The sequence below is a fragment of the Carcharhinus amblyrhynchos genome, chromosome 8 (assembly GCF_965287045.1).
Source record: "Carcharhinus amblyrhynchos chromosome 8, sCarAmb.v2.hapA, whole genome shotgun sequence".
Classification (NCBI taxonomy): domain Eukaryota; kingdom Metazoa; phylum Chordata; class Chondrichthyes; order Carcharhiniformes; family Carcharhinidae; genus Carcharhinus; species Carcharhinus amblyrhynchos.
In genome coordinates this window covers 124179228-124197207 of record NC_137331.1, presented here as the reverse complement: position 1 = coordinate 124197207, position 17980 = coordinate 124179228, and the positions used below count along the sequence as shown (strand labels likewise).

The window sequence follows — 17980 nt, the reverse complement described above, 5'->3', positions numbered from 1 at the left end:
AACCATTTCTCTGCTAATATGGATTTCCTTTAGTTCCTCACTAAAACCTGTTTCTCTCAGAACTTCTGGTACATTATTCATGTCTTCCTTTGTGAAGATAGAAGGAAAGTACAAATTTCGTTCCTCAGCCATTTCTTTATCCCCTGTTATGAAGTATCCCATTTCTGACTGTAAGGAGCCTACATGTGTTTCTATCAGTCTTTTTCTCTTTGAATACCTATAGAAACTTTTACAGTTGGTTTTTATGTTACCCATTAGCTAACTTTCATACTGTATTTTCCCCTTCTTGATCAGTCCTTTAGTCTTCCTTTGCTGAATTTTAAATTGTCCCCGTCCTTAGGTCTATTGATTTTTCTTGCCAATGTGTATGCTTCTTTCTTGAATCTTATACTGTCTCTAATTTCCCTTGTAAGCCATGATTTGGCCAAATTCCCTTACCATTCTTCTGCCAAACAGGAATAAACCATGTTTGGAGTTCCCCTATTTGTTATTAAATGTCTGCCATTGCCTGTCCACTGTCCTTTCTTTCATTAATCCTTCCCAGCCTATCATGGCCAATTCATGTGTCATATCATTATAATTACCTTTATTGAGATTCAGGATCCTGACCTCAGAGTCAACTACATCACTATCCACCTTGACAAAAAATTCTATCACATTATGGTCACTCATCCCCAAAGGCTCTCTCACAACTAGGTTGCCAACTAATCCTTTCTCATTGCACAATACCTATTCCAAGATGGTTTGTTGCCTGGTTGGTTCCTCAACATATTGGTCCAAGATCCATCCCGTATACAGTCCAGAAATTCCTCCTCTATTGTGCTGTGACAAATTTTACTCTCCCAATCTATATGCAGATTAAAGTCATCCAAAATCACAGATATTCCTTTAACACATGCATCTCTGATTTCTTGTTTACTGCTATTCCCAACATCACCTTTGAATGAGAGAACTCATAACAGGGATAAAGAAATGGCGGAAAAACTAAATTTGTACTTTGCTTCTATCTTCACAAAGGCATACATGAATAATGTATCAGAAGTTCCAAGAGAAACAGGTTTTAGTTAAGAGCTGAAGTCGTTGGTCTGAAGAATCGGGTGATCGCCTATGGGACTGTTTGGTCAGTGTTTAAAAACTCAGCAACTAGCCTGAATGAATATGCCACTACAGTAACTGCTCCATTCGTAAGTGTAGAAGACTATGTGCCGAAGAAGCAAATCTGTGTGTTTCCCAACTGGAAACCATGGATGAACAGGGATATTTATCGCTTGCTGAAATCTAGGTCTGAAGCATTCTAGTCAGGCGACCCTGACCTACACAAGAAAACCAGATATGATCAAAGGAGATCCATCAAAGATGCCAAAAGACAGAGTCCCAGGCTAGCCACATGGATCCCCGCAGACTATGGCAAGATCTGCAAGATGCTTTGAAAAGCATTAAGTTAGATAAGTCGCCAGGACCGGATGGGATGTACTCCAGGTTACTGTGGGCGGCAAGGGAAGAGATTGCAGAGCCTGTGGCGATGATCTTTGCATCATCGATGGAGACGGGAGAGATTCCGGAGGATTGAAGGATTGCGGATATGGTTCCTCTGTTCAAGAAAGAGAGTAGAGATAGCCCAGGAAATTATCGACCGGTGAGTCTAACCTCAGTGGTTGATAAGTTGATGGCGAAGATCCTGAGAGACAGGATCTATGAACATTTGGAGAAGTATAGTATGATCAAAAGTAGTCAGCACAGCTTTGTCAAAGGCAGATCGTGCCGCACAAAAGGTTGTTACAGAAGGTTAGGGGGCATGTTGGGGGTAAGGTGTTAGTGTGGATAGAGGATTGGCTGTCAAATAGGAGGCAGAGAGTAGGTGTCAATGAGTGCTATTTGGATTGGCGGTTGGTGACTCGTGGAGTGCCCCAGGGATCAGTGCTGGGGCCTCAGCTATTTATCATTTATATAGATGATCTGGAGGAGGGAGCTGAGTGTAGTATGTCGAAATTTTCTGATGACACAAAGATAAGTGGAAAAGCAAACTGTGCGGAGGGTGTAGAAAGTCTGCAGAGGGATCTAGATAGGCTCAGCGAGTGGGCGAGGACCTGGCAGATGGAATACAATGTTGGCAAGTGTGAGGTTATCCACTTTGGCAGGAATAATAGTAGGAGGAACTACTATTTAAAGGGCGAAAAGCTGCAGCATGCTACAGTGCAGAGGGACCTGGGGGTCCTTGTGCATGAGTCACAATAACCCAGCCTACAGGTGCAGCAGGTGATCAGGAAGGCAAATGGGATGCTGGCCTTCATAACGAGGGGGATAGAATATAAAAGTAGGGAGGTCTTGCTGCAACTGTACAGGGCACTGGTGAGGCCGCAGCTGGAGTACTGTGTGCAGTTTTGGTCGCCGCACTTGCGCAAGGATATTTTGGCCTTGGAGGGAGTGCAGAGGAGGTTCACTAGGCTGATACCGGAGTTGAGGGGGTTGAATTATGATGAGAGGCTGAATAGACTGGGCTTGTACTCGTTGGAATTTAAAAGGATGAGGGGGGATTTTATTGAGACGTATAAGGTGATGAAGGGGATGGATAGGGTAGAGGTGGAGAGGCGCTTCCCGCTCAGAAAGGACAGCAGGACTAGAGGGCACAGCCTCAAGATAAGGGGGGGGGGGCAGTTTAGAACGGAGTTGAGGAGGAACTTCTTCACTCAAAGGGTGGTGAATCTCTGGAATTCTCTGCCCGTTGAAGTGGTGGAGGCTGCCTCGCTAAATATTTTTAAGACGCGGATTGATGGGTTTTTGATAAGAGAGGGGATTAAGGGTTATGGGGAGAGGGCAGGAAAGTGGAACTGAGCAGCGACAGATCAACCATGATCTTATTGAATGGCGGGGCAGGCTCGAAGGGCTAGATGGCCTACTCCTGCTCCTATTTCTTATGTTAGAACATAAGAACATAAGAACATAAGAAATAGGAGCAGGAGTAGGCCATCTAGCCCTTCGAGCCTGCCCCGCCATTCAATAAGATCATGGCTGATCTGTTGTGGCTCAGTTCCACTTTCCCGCCCTCTCCCCATAACCCTTAATCCCCTCTCTTATCAAGAACCCATCAACCCGCTTCTTAAAAATATTTAGCGAGGCAGCCTCCACCACTTCAACGGGCAGAGAATTCCAGAGATTCACCACCCTTTGAGTGAAGAAGTTCCTCCTCAACTCCGTTCTAAACCGCCTCCCCTTTATCTTGAGGCTGTGCCCCCTAGTCCTACTGTCTTTTTTGAACGGGAAGAGTCTCTCCACCTCTATCCTATCCATCCCATTCATCATCTTATACGTCTCAATGAGATCTCCCCTCATTCTTCTAAACTCTAACGAGTACAAGCCTAATTTATTCAGCCTCTCCTCATAGCTCAATCCCCTCAACTCCGGTATCAGCCTAGTAAACCTCCTCTGCACTCCCTCCAGGGCCAAAACATCCTTGCGCAGGTGCGGCGCCCAAAACTGCACACAGTACTCCAGCTGCGGCCTCACCAATGCCCTATACAGCTGCAGCAAGACCTCCCTACTTTTATATTCAATCCCCCTCGCTATGAAGGCCAGCATCCCATTCGCCTTCCTGACCACCTGCTGCACCTGCAAGCTGGGTTTTTGCGACTCATGCACAAGGACCCCGAGGTCCCTCTGCACCGTCGCCTGCTGCAGTTTTTCGCCACGTAAGTAATAGTCCTTCCTACCATTCTTTATGTTCTTACGAATCTCTGGAATTCTCTGCCAGTTGAAGTGGTGGAGGATACCTCGCTGAGTTTATTTACGACGTGGGTAGATAGGTTTTTGGTAGGCAAGGGGATTAAGGGTTATGGGGAGAAAACGGGAAAGTAGAACTGAGCCACTTGAGATCAGCCATGATCTTATTGAATGGCAGGGCAGGCTCGAGGGGCTAGATGGCCTACTCCTGCTCCTGTTTCTTATGTTCTTATGTTCTTACGAGCTGGTTGAGTTTTTTGAAGATGTGACTAAACACATCGACGAAGGAAGAGCAGTAGATGTGGTATATATGGACTTCAGCAAGGTGTTCGATAAGGTCTCCCATGCAAGGCTTATTAAAAAAGTGAGGGGGCATAGGATCCAAGGGGACATTGCTTTGTAGATCCAGAACTAACTTGCCCACAGAAGGCGAAGAGTGATTATAGATGGGTCTTTTTCTGCATAGAGGTTGGTCACCAGTGGAGTGCCCCAGGGATCTGTTCTGGTACCCTTGCTGTTTGTGATCTTTATAAGTGACCTGGATGAGGAAGTGGAGAGATGTGTTGGTAAGTTTGCTGATGACACGAAGGTTGGAGGTGTTGTGGATAGTGTGGAGGGATGTCAGAAGTTGCAGCGAGACACAGATTGGATGCAAGACTGGGCGGAGAAGTGGCAGATGGACTTCAACCCAGATAAGTATGTGGTGGTTCATTTTGGCAGGTCAAATAGGATGAAGGAATACAATATTAAGGGTTAGATTCTTAGCTGTGTGGAAGATCAGAAGGATCTTGGGGTCCGGGTTCATAGGACTCTCAAATTGGTTTCGCAGGTAGAGGATGTGGTTAAGAAGGCGAATGGTGTACTGGCCTTCATCAATTGAAGAATTGAGTTTAGGAGTTGGGAGATAATGCTACAGTTGTATAAGACCCTCGTTAGACCCCACTTGGAGTATTGTGCTCAGTTCTGGTCACTTCATTACAAGAAGGATGTGGAAGCCATTAAAAGGGTGCAGAGGAGATTTACAAGGATGTTGCCAGGATTGGGTGGCATGCCTTATGAGGATAGGTTGAGAGAGTTCGGTCTTTTCTCCTTGGAGAGAAGAAGGATGAGAGGTGACCTGATAGAGGTGTATAATGATGTTGAGAGGTATTGATCGGGTGGATTCTCAGAGGCTTTTTCCCAGGGCTGAAATGGCTGTCACAAGAGGACACAGGTTTAGGGTGCTGGGGAGTAGGTACAGAGGAGATGGCAGGGGTATTTTTTTCACTCAGAGGGTGGCGGGTGCTTGGAATTGGCTGCCGGGGGCAGTGGTGGAGGCAGATTCGATAGGGTCTTTTAAGAGACTTCTGGATGAGTACATGGGACTTAGTAGGATTGAGGGTTATAGGTAAGCCTAGTAGGTAGAGATGTTCAGCGCAACTTGTGGGCTGAAGGGCCTGTTTGTGCTGTAGTTTTTCTATGTTCTATAACAGGCAACAAGATGAAGATATGTAAAATAGCCAGCTCCAACACATCTCTCCCTGATGAGCTTAATGCATTCTATGCCCATTTTGAGCAAGAGGTCAGCGAGAGCATACCCTCCACCTGGGAAGCCTCGGATGAACCTACATCTGAGGTCACCATTGCAGATGTCAGAGCAGCCTTCTCAAAGGTCAACCCACGGAAAGTGACCGGCCCGGATGTGCACTCAGATCCTGTACGGTTCAGCTGGCGGAGGTATTCACATACATCTTCAACCTCTCTTTACAATAATCTGAGGTCCCTATCTGCTTCAAGAAGATGACTATCATCCAGGTACCGAAGAAAAACCAAACAGCGTGGCTTAATGACTATTGTCCAGTGACTCTGACCACCATTGAAGTTGAAGTTTATTTATTAGTCACAAGTAAGGCTTACATTATTGCAATGAAGTTACTGTGAAATTCTCCTAGTCGCCACATTTTGATGCTTGTTTGGGTCAATGCACCTAACCATAACGTCTTTTGAACTGTGGGAGGAAACTGGAGCATTGGAGGAAACCCATGCAGACACGGGGAGAATGTGCAAACTCCAGACAGTTCCAAGCTGGGAATCGAACCCGGGTCCTTGGCGCTGTTAGACAGAACTGCTAATCACTGTGCCCCCGTGAAGTGATCAAGTGCTTCAAAAGGCTAGTCATGGCACAAATCATTTCCAGCCTCCCGGACTGCCTAGGTCCACTACAGTTTGCCTACCGTTGCAACAGGTCCACAGCAGATGCCATCTCCCTAGCCCTGCACTCAACCCTGGTCAACTCCGTTCTAAACCGCCCCCCCTTTATCTTGAGGCTGTGCCCCCTAGTCCTACTATGCTTTCTGAGCGGGAAGAGTCTCTCCACCTCTATCCTATCCATCCCATTCATCATCTTATACGTCTCAATGAGATCTTCCCTCATTCTTCTAAACTCTAACGAGTACAAGCCTAATTTATTCAGCCTCTCCTCATAGCTCAACCCCCTCAACTCCGGCATCAGCCTAGTAAACCTCCTCTCCACTCCCTCCAAGGCCAAAATATCCTTGCGTAAGTATGGCGCCCAAAACTGCACACAGTACTCCAGCTGCGGCCTCACCAATGCCCTATACAGCCGCAGCAAGACCTCCCTACTTTTATATTCAATCCCCCTTGCGATGAAGGCCAGCATCCCATTCGCCTTCCTGACCACCTGCTGCACCTGCAAGCTGGGTTTTTGCGACTCATGCACAAGGACCCCGAGGTCCCTCTACACCGTCGCCTGCTGCAGTTTTTCTCCACGTAAGTAATAATCCTTCCTACCATTATTCCTACCAAAGTGGACCACCTCGCACTTGCCAACATTAAATTCCATTTGCCATTTCCTGGCCCAGAACTTCTTCACTCAAAAGGTGGTGAATCTCTGGAATTCTCTGCCCGTTGAAGTGGTGGAGGCTACCTCGCTAAATATTTTTAAGACGCGGGTTGATGGGTTTTTGATAAGAGAGGGGATTAAGGGTTATGGGGAGAGGGCGGGAATGTGGAACTGATCCACTTCAGATCAGCCATGATCTTATTGAATGGCGGGGCAGGCTCGAAGGGCTAGTTGGCCTACTCCTGCTCCTATTTCTTATGTTCTTATAACACCTAAAAAACAAAGACACCTATGTCAGACTCCTATTTATTGACTACAGCTTAGCCTTCAATACCATTATTCCAACAAAACTCATCTCCAAACTCCATGGGTCTGGGCCTCAGCTCCTCCCTCTGCGACTGGATTCTAAACTTCCTAACCCACAGACCACAATCAATAAGGATGGGCAACAACACCTCCTCTACGATCATCTTCAATACTGGTGCCCCACAAGGCTGAGTTCTCAGCTGCTTGCTATATTCTTTATATATCTATGACTGTGTGGCAAAATTCCTCTGCAACTCGATCTTCCAGTTTGCTGATGACAGCACCGTAGTGGGTCAGATCTCAAAAAGGCGAAACAGAGTACAGGAGTGAGATAGAAAATCTGGTGAACTGATGAGATGACAATAATCTCTCCCTCAATGTCAACAAAATGAAGGAGATTGTCGTTGACTTCAGGAAGTGTAGTGGAAAACATGCCCGTCTACATCAACAGGAACAAAGTAGAAATGGTTGAAAGCTTCAAGTTTTTAGGTATCCAGATCACCAACAACTGCCATGATCCCCCCCATGCTGACACTACAGTTAAGAAAGTCACCAATGCCTCTACTTTTTCAGAAGGCTAAGGAAATTTGGCATGTCAGTTACGACTCTCACCAGCTTTTACAGATACACCATAGAAAGTATTCTTTCTGTTTGCATCATAGCTTAGTATGGCTTCTGCTCTGCCCAAGAGTCTACAAAAGATCATGAATGTAGCCCAATCCATCACGCAAACCAGCCTCCTATTCATTGGCTCTATCTACACTTCCCACTGCCTCGGCAAAATAGCCAGCATAATTAAGGACCCCCACGCAGCCCTTCTCTCTTCCACCTTCTTTTGTCGGGAAAAAGATATAAAAGTCTGAGGTCATGTACCAACTGACTCAAGAACAGCTTCTTCCCTGCTGCCATCAAACTTTTGAATGCACCTATCTTGCATTAAGTTGATCTTTCTCTATACCCTAGCTATGCAAGAAACAATACTTTTCACTATATACTAATACATGTGACAATAATAAGTCAAAGAACAGAGAAAATTTCAGCACAGAAAGAGAATCTCCAAGCTTGCACCAACCACGTTGCCTAACTGAACTGAAACCCCCTACCCTTACGGGGACCGAATCCCTCCATTCCCATCCTATTCATGTATTTGTCCAGACGCCCCTTAAAACTCACGATTGTATCTGCTTCCACTACCTCCCCGGCAGCCATCACCATCTGTGTAAAAAACTTGCCTCGTAATCTCCTTTAAATCTTGCCTCTCGCACCTTAAACCTATGCCCCTTAATAATTGACTCTTCCACCCTGGGAAAAAGCTTCTGACTATCCACTCTGTCCATGCCTCTCAGTCTTGTAGACTTCTATCAGGTTGCTCCTCAAATCAAACCAAATCAAATCAGCACTACACATTAATGGTCTGTATACCCATCTCCACAAACATATTTTACCCCTTGGTGTTTCTTAACTCGACCTATACAGATTTCACATCGTCTGTGTTAATATCTTCCCACAATATCACATCAACATGTGTTTTAATCAACAATGCAATTGCACCGCCTTTTCCTTTCTGTCTTGTATGTCTTGAATAGCCCTCAATGTTTACTCGCCATCCTTGATCACCTTGGAGCCATGTCTCAGTAATGCCAACTATATCATACCCCTTTACGTTTATCTGCGCAACGATCCATTTTGTTTCAAATGTTCCAAGCATTCAGGTACAAAACCTTAAGGTGAGCTCTTTTAACATTTCTTATCCCATTCCTACTATTTTGTACTATGATCTTATCTCACTCTGGCCTTTGCTTTCTCTGCCTATCACTTTTCTTATTCACCTTGCTGTCTTTTCCTCTTGTTCTTGATTCCTATTGCTCTGAATCCTTAAATAGGTTCCCTCCCACCTTCCATATTAGTTTAAAGCCTCCCCAACCTCGCTAGTAAATACCACCCCCTCCAAGGACATCAGACCCGTTCCTGTCCAGGTGTAACTCATCTAGTTTGTACAAATTACACCACCCCCAGAACCAGTCCAATGCCTCAGGAATCTGAACTCCTCTGCTCACACCATCTTTTCAGCTACATATTCATCCTATGTATCCTGCTGTTTCTCCTCTGACTAGGACTTGGCGCTGGTAGTAATCCTGAGTTCACGACCTTTGAGGTCCTACTTTTCAGCTTGTTTCTTAGTTGCTTAAATTCTGCTTTTTACCTATGTTGTTTGTAACCATGTGTATTACGACCACTAGTTGTTCAACTCCACCTTCAGAACATCCTGCAACCACTCTGAGAAATCCTTGATCTTCTATGAAATTCTAAACTTTTGATATTTCACCACGCCCTAGCCTTATCACAAAATGCAGTGACGGGATTTTTTCAGTAATCAAAGGCAAAGTAAGCAGGGAGGACACAACAGAAACTCAGCTGTCGGCACTCCACTTTAGCACATTGAGCCAAAGAGGAAAAGTGTTCAAATGTTATTTGCATCTCAGCTAAATGACATCTATTTCTGTGTGCAATGCCTGATTCCCCAGGATTGATTGTTCTCTTTTAACGTTGGCACCTACTAAAATTTCAAAATGAGAATCTAAATCTACACCCAGGTGGACTCATTTTGGCACACGCAGTTAGATTTGTAGTACAAAGAACAAACAAAGAACAAAGAACATCCCAGCACGGGAAACAGGCCCTTCAGCCCAACGAGCCCGCACCACTGCATCTTCCCACACCTACCCCGCCCTGTGTGTATGTGAGTGGAACCCCTAATGTAGCCAGATTCAGGGGAGAATAGTGTCAATTTGGTACACCAATCAGCCTAAGAGCACATCTTTGGGGTGTGGGAGGAAACCGGAGCGCCTGCAGGAAACCCGCGCAACCACAGGGAGAATGCGCAAACTCCCACAGACACAGGCCCAAATCCATGTGTCTGCACAGCTAGCAGTGATAGTCACTGAGCTGTTGCGGTGCCCATCTGCTGGTCCAGGATTAAGCACACACAACGACGTGAAGTACTAGGCCACTCCCGGAACCTCCAAGAGCAGCCCACGCACGACCCACCGTGTGCATGCCCCTCGTTTGACAACAAGGTGGACCGACCCTGTGGAATAAAAAGACAATACGTTAACATATAAAACTACATTTCCGGTGTTGTCCCAAGGCTCTGACCCTATTTAATACCCTCTACTATAACCCTCCATCCTTGCTTCGCTCATGTGTCTGTCTAAGTAAACCTTAAACAAGTCCAACGTGCCTGCCTCCACCACCCTACTCGGTAGCGCGTTCCATACCCCCCCGACCCTCTGCGTGAAAAACCTTCCTCTCATATCCAAATTATACTTCTCCCCCCTCACCCTTAGATCGTGACCTCTCGTAATTGTCCCCAATCTAGGGAAAAGCCTACCACTGTTTATCTATTCCCATCAGTATTTTATATTGGTCCACTTTGGTAGGAAGAATGGTAGGAAGGACTATTACTTACGTGGCGAAAAACTGCAGCAGGCGACGGTGCAGAGGGACCTCGGGGTCCTTGTGAATGAGTCGCAAAAACCCAGCTTGCAGGTGCAGCAGGTGGTCAGGAAGGCGAATGGGATGCTGGCCTTCATAGCGAGGGGAATTGAATATAAAAGTAGGGAGGTCTTGCTGCAGCTGTATAGGGCATTGGTGAGGCCGCAGCTGGAGTACTGTGTGCAGTTTTGGGCGCCGCACCTGCGCAAGGATATTTTGGCCTTGGAGGGAGTGCAGAGGAGGTTTACTAGGCTGATACCGGAGTTGAGGGGGTTGAGCTATGAGGAGAGGCTGAATAAACTAGGCTTGTACTCGTTAGAGTTTAGAAGAATGAGGGGAGATCTCATTGAGACGTATAAGATGATGAATGGGATGGATAGGATAGAGGTGGAGAGACTCTTCCCGCTCAAAAAAGACAGTAGGACTAGGGGGCACAGCCTCAAGATAAAGGGGAGGCGGTTTAGAACGGAGTTGAGGAGGAACTTCTTCACTCAAAGGGTGGTGAATCTCTGGAATTCTCTGCCCGTTGAAGTGGTGGAGGCTGCCTCGCTAAATATTTTTAAGAAGCTGGTTGATGGGTTCTTGATAAGAGAGGGGATTAAGGGTTATGGGGAGAGAGCGGGAAAGTGGAATGAGCCACGACAGATCAGCCATGATCTTATTGAATGGCGGGGCAGGCTCGAAGGGCTAGATGGCCTACTCCTGCTCCTATTTCTTATGTTCTTATGTTCTTATATCACCCCTTAATCTCCGTCTTTCTAAGGAGAAGAGCCCCAGTTTCTCCAACCTTTCCTTGTAACTCAGTCCTTCCATGCCAGGCAACATCCTGGTAAACCTCCTCTGCACCCTCTCCAGGGTCTCCACGTCCTTCCGGTAATAAGGTGACCAGAACTGGACACAGTACTCCAAATGCGGTCTAACCAACGTTCTGTACAACTGAAGCATTAGACGGCAGCTCTTATACTCTATACCCCTTCCTATAAAGGCTAGCATTCCATAAGCTTTCTTCACAACCTTCTCTACCTGTGTCGACACCTTCAGAGAGTTGTGCACCTGCACTCCCAGGTCCCTCTGTAACTCTATACTCTTAATCAGTCTACCTTTTATCACATAACTCCTCCCTGCATTATTCCTTCCAAAATGCATCACCTCGCATTTGTCAGGATTAAATTCCATCTGCCATCTATCTGCCCAATATACCAACCTATCTATATCCTGCTGTGTCACCTGACAGTCCTCCTCAGTATCTGCCAATCCTACCATCTTGGTGTCATCCGCAAATTTGCTGATCACACCACGTACACCCTCTTCCAAGTTGTTTATATATACTACTGAGGAGAGGTCCCAGTACTGAGCCCTGCGGCACACCACTGGTGACTGGCCTCCAGCCAGAAAAGGTCCCCTCGACAACTACTCTCTGTCTCCTATTTCCTAGCCAGTTTTAGAACATAGAACACTACAGCACAAACAGGCCCTTCGGCCCACGAGTTGCGCCGATCACATCAACACCTATCTATAACCCCAATCCCATAAAACCCCATATACTCATCCAGAAGTCTTTTAAAAGACCCCAGCGAGTTCACCTCCACCACCACTGACGGCAGCCGATTCCACTCACTCACCACCCTCTGAGTGAAAAACTTACCCCTAACATCACTTCTGTACTTTCCTCCCTGCACCTTAAATCTGTGTCCCACCTAGCTACCTGTCCTTGTATCCCATGTGCCTTAACCTTTTCTACCAGCCTACCGTGAGGGACTTTGTCAAACGCCTTACTGAAATCCATATAGATGACATCAACAGCTCGCCCATCGTCAACTGTTTTTGTCACCTCGAAGAATTCCACCAGATTCGTAAGGCAAGACCTCCCCCGAACAAAGCCATGTTGCGTATCCCTAATCAGATCGCAATGCTCCAAATGCTCATACATCCTGTAGTGTTATCGCAAGGCAGATGGTAAGTGCCAGGCTGCTCAAATCCCAAAGGCAAACTGGAATTAACTGCCAGAACAATTCTACAACTTTGTGTATTGTAATAAAAATATAAGAACATAAGAACTAGGAGCACGAGTAGGCCATCTGGCACCTTGAGCCTGTTCCGCCATTCAATAAGATCATGGCTAATCTTTTCGTGGACTCAGCTCCACTTACCTGCCCACTCACCATAACCCTTAATTCCTTTACTGTTCAAAGATCTGTCTATCCTTGCCTTAAAAACATTTAATGAGGTAGCCTCATCTGCTTCACTGGCAGAGAATTCCACAGATTCACAACCCTTTGTGTGAAGAAATTCTTCCTCAACTCAGTCCTAAATCTGCTTCCCCTTATTTTGAGGCTATGCCTCCTAGTTCTAGTTTCACCCACCAGTGGAAACAACTTCCCTGCTTCTATCTTATCTATTCCTTTCATAATCTTATATGTTTCTATAAGATCTCCCCTCATTCTTCTGAATTCCATTGAGTATAGCCCCAGTCTACTCAGTCTCTCCTCATAAGCAAACCGTGTCAACTCCAGAATCAACCTAGTGAATCTCTGCACCCCCTCCAGTGTCAGTATATCCTTTCTCAAGTAAGGAGACCAAAACTGTACACACTACTCGAGCTATGGTCTCACCAGCACCTTATACAGCTGCAACATAATCTTGCTGTTTTTAAACTCCATCTCTCTAGCAATGAAGGACAAAATTCCATTTGCCTTCTTAATTATCTACTGCACCCGCAAACCAACTCCTTGAAATTCCTGCACAAGGGCACCCATAGAACCATAGAAAATTACAGCACAGAAACAGGCCTGTTGGCCCTTCTTGTCTGTGCCGAACCATTTTTTGCCTAGTCCCACTGACCTGCACTTGGACCATATCCCTCCACACCCCTCTCATCCATCAACCTGTCCAAGTGTTTCTTAAATGTTAAAAGTGAGCCCGCTTTATCTGGCAGCTCATTCCACACTCCCACCACTCTCTGCGTGAAGAAGCCCTCCCTAATATTCCCTTTCAACTTTTCTCCTTTCACCTTTAACCCATGCCCTCTAGTTTTTTTCTCCCCTAGCCTCAGTGGAAAAAGCCTGCTTGCATTCACTCTATCTATACCCATCAAAATCTTATACACCTCTATCAAATCTCCCCTCATTCTTCTACGCTGCAGGGAATAAAGTCCTAACCTATTCAATCTCTCTCTGTAACTCAGCTTCTCAAGTCCCAGCCACATCCTCGTGAACCTTCTCTGCACTCTTTCAACCCTGTTTACATCCTTTCTGTAACTAGGTGACCAAAACTGTACACAATACTCTAAGTTTGGCCTCACCAATGTCTTATATAACCTTACATAACACTCCAACTTTTACACTCAATACTCCGATTTATAAAGGCCAGTGTACCAAAAGCACTCTTTACGACCCTATCCACCTGTGACGTCACTTTTAGGGAATTTTGTACCTGCATTCCCAGATCCCACTGTTCAACTGCACTCTTCAGAGTCCGACCATTTACCCTGTACTTTGGTTTGTTCTTCCAAAGTGCAATACCTCACGCTTGTCTGCAATAAGTTCCAATTGCCATTTTTCAGCCCATTTTTCTAGTTGGTCCAAATCCCTCTGCAAGCTTTGAAACCTTCCTCATTGTCCACTACACCTCCAATCTTTGTATCATCAGCAAATGTGCTGATCCAATTTACCACATTATCATCCAGATCATTGATATAGATGACAAACAACAATAGACCCAACACCGATCCCTGTGGCACTCCACTAGTCACAGGCCTCCACTCAGAGAAGCAATCCTCCGCAACCACTCTCTGGTTTCTTCCATTGAACCAGTGTCTAATCCAATTTACCACCGCCCCACGTATACCTAGTGACTGAACTTTCCTAACTAACCTCCCATGAGGGACCTTGTCAAAGGCCTTGCTAAAAATCCAGGTAGACAACATCCACTGCCTTCCCTTCATCCACTTTCCTGGTAACCTCCTCGAAAAATTCTAATAGATTGGTCAAACATGACCTACCACGCACAAAGCCATGTTAACCCTCCCTATTAAGTCCCTGTCTATCCAAATATTTGTAGATTCTATCCCTTATCACACCTTCCAATAACTTGCCCACCACCAACATCAAACTTACTGGCCTATAATTTCCTGGATTTCTTTTGGAACCTTTTTTAAACAACGGAACAACATGAGCCACCCTCCAATCATCCGGCACCTCCCCCTGTGAATACTGACATTTTAAATATGTCTGCCAGGGCCCCTGTAAGATCACTACTAGCCTCCCATATATCCTATCTGGTCCTGGGGATTTATCCACTCTGATTTGCCTCAAGACAGCCAGTACCTCCTCCTTTTTAATCTGTAACAGTTCCATGACCTCCCTACTTGTTTAGCCTATTTTCGTAGACTCCCTGCCTGTTTCCTCAGTAAATACGGATGCAAAAAAAACATTTAGTATCTCCCCCATCTCTTTTGGTTCCATACACAGTCTCCCACTCTGGTCTTCACGAGAATCAATTTTATCCCTCACTGTCCTTTTGCTCCTAACATACCTAGAGAAGCTCTTTGGATTTTCCTTCATTCTGTCTGCCAAAGCAACCTCATGTCTTCTTTTAGCCCTCCTGATTTCCCTCTTAAGTAGCTTCTTGCACTTTTTATACCTCTCGAGCATCTGATCTGTTCCTTGCTGCCTGTACATTTCATACAGCTCTCTCTTTCTCTTAATCAGCATTACAGTCTCCCTCGAGAACCAAGGTTCCTTATTCCTATTTACTTCGCCTTTAACCCTGACAGGAACATACAAACTCTGCACTCTCAAAATTTCTCCTTTGAAGGTCTCCCACTTTCCATTTACATCCTTACCAGAGAACAGCCTGTGCCAATCCGCACTTCCCAGATCCCTTTTCATTTCAGCAAATTTGGCCTTTTTCCAGTTCAGAACTTCAACCCGAGGACCAGATCTATCCTCATCCATGATCAGGTTGAAACTACTGGCATTATGATCATTCCATCCAAAGTGTTCCCTCACACTCACAATCACCCAGATCCTTCTGCACAGCAGCATGCTGCAATTTTTTGTTTAAATAATAATCCACTTTGCTATTATTCCTACCAAAATGAATGACCTCGCATTTACCAACATTGTACTCCATCTGCCAGACACTTGTCCACTGACTTAGATTATCTATACCCCTTTGCAGACTTTGTGTCCTCTGCACACTTTGCTCTTCCACCCAGCTTAGTGTCATCTGTGAATTTTGACACACTACACTTGGTCCCCAACTCCAAATTATTTATGTAAATTGTAAACAATTATGGTCCCAACACTGATCCCTGAGGCACACCACTAGTCACTGATCACCAACGAGAAAAACACCCATTTAACCCCACTCTTTGCTTTCTGTTAGTTAATCAATCCTCTATCCATGCTAATACATTACCCTTAACACTGTGCACCTTTATCTTATGTAGCAGTCTTTGGTGCAGCACCTTGTCAAATGCCTTCTGGAACTCCAGATACACCACATCCACAGGTTCCCCATTGTCCATTGCACATGTAATGTTCTCAAAGAATTCCACCAAATTAGTCAAACATGACCTGTCCTTCATGAACCCTAATATGTAATATGTATATGAATATAATATATAATCGCACTGCTAGGGAGGCCATAGCAGAATGGTGTTAGTAATCCAGAGAAGCATTTAATAAAATAAAGGAAAAATAATACTTAACACAGTTAATTTAATACTATAATTCAATTTAGGAGGTTGAAATAGCACAGATTGCCACGTTGGTAAACTTTGATGAAGAACAGCACAATGAGGTTATCTTTTAAAATAGTTTTTTTTTCAGTGCATTGTATTTATTTTGTTCTCTTTGATTCAGGTACAGCAGAAATTATCCAAGATGCCGTCACACGGTAAACTAATGGTGCCTGAAGGTTTGAAATCTCTACTGGAGGCATTAGGCAAAGCTGTTGTGCAAGACCAGCCAGAAAATATCCACCAGTTTGCCTCATCATATTTCTCAGAGTTGCTTCAATTTAGAGATGGTTTGTGTTCTGTCTGATTTATATTTTTGTGCTGTAAATGATCAAGATTTCAAATATAATTGAATCTTATTTTTGTATGGTCTAATTAAAATACAGATCAGCTTTTTATATTTCCATCTGTTGTATAGGGAATCCAGCTCTTGATATATGCGACCTAGTGAAAATGTTCCACTTGAGCAGAGGTAAGAAGAACAAAATAATTTATTGAACGGGGATTATAGTGCTTAGCTTGTTTGGCTGCACCAATTAAGAGTGTGCTCTAGTGTTATTTTCCTCCATTTTAACAGTAACCAAAGGTAGTCTGGAAGATAGGTTTGTAGAATGCTTTGGGATCATTTATTGTGGAACTAGCTAGGGATAAAGCTATTCTAGATCTTGTGATGTATAATAAGACAGATTTAATTATTAATCTCTGGGTAAAAGAATCTCTGGGAAAAAGTGATCATAATACAATTAAGTTCCATATTAAGTTTGAAAGTAACATACTCCAGTCCAAAATAAAAATCTTCACATTAAAGTCATGTACACAGGTTACGGTGGAGGGTGCGGTCAGGCTAAAGTTGGTGGAAATGATCAATAAAAATGCATTCTATTAAAAATAGCAAAACTCAACAAGAAAGGGCCACCTTTCATCACAACTGATGAAAAGTCATTGAGCTGGAACCTTAATTGTGTGTCTGTCTATCTCTCTCTTCACAAATGCTGTCTGGCCTGCTAGAACTTGCAGCTTTGTCTGTTTTTATATCAGTAATGTATCTAATTTCTTGATACAAAGAGGGGTGAGAATGTAAGTTATGAGGAGGACACAAAGAGGCTGCAAACAATACAGGTTCAATGAGTGAGTAACAGGGTGACAGACGAAGTACTATGAGAAGAAGTATGAGGTTATTGATTTTGGTAGTAAGAACAGAACAAAGAGAATTACAGCACAGGAACAGGCCCTTCGGCCGTCCAACCTTGTACCGATCATGCTGCCCGACTGAACTAAAACCCCTTACCCTTCCGGGGACCACATCCCTCTATTCCCTTCCTATTCATGTATTTGTCAAGGCGCCTCTTAAATGTCACTATCGTATCCACTTCCAGTACCTCCCCCAGCAAAGAGTTCCAGGCACCCACTACCATCTGTGTAAAAAATCTTGCCTTGTACATCTCCTTTCAACCTTGCCCCCCCTTGCACCTTAAACCTGTGCCCCCTGGTAATTGACTCTTCCATCCTGGGAAAAAGCTTCTGATTATCCACTCTGTCTTTGCCTCTCATAATCTTGTAGATATCGATCAAGTCGCCCCTCAACCTTCGTCGTTCCAGTGAAAACAAACCAAGTTTCTCCAACCTCTCCTTATAGCTAATGCCCTCCATACCAGGCAACATCCTGATAAATCTTTTCTGTACCCTCTCCAAAGCCAAAGCCTCCACATCCTTCTGGTAGTGTGGCAACCAGAATTGAACACTATATTCCAAGTACAGTCTAACTAAGGTTCTATAAAGCTGCAACATCACTTGCCAATTTTTAAACTTAGTGCCCTGGCTGATGAAGGCAAGCATGCCGTATGACTTCTTGACTACCTTTTCCACCTGCACTGGCA

The 17980-nt window shown here is 44.8% G+C and overlaps 1 protein-coding gene across 1 annotated transcript in view; it reads left to right on the top strand.

The window, feature by feature from the left end:
• Window positions 1–17980, top strand: part of LOC145347102 (uncharacterized) — a 110355-nt gene that overhangs the window by 42966 nt on the left and 49409 nt on the right. Inside the window, exons 2-3 of the mRNA XM_080195018.1 lie at window positions 16228–16393; window positions 16522–16575. Coding sequence (XP_080051144.1) covers window positions 16249–16393; window positions 16522–16575 — 199 coding nt within the window. The 5' untranslated portion in view covers window positions 16228–16248. The remainder of the gene's footprint in view (window positions 1–16227; window positions 16394–16521; window positions 16576–17980) is intronic.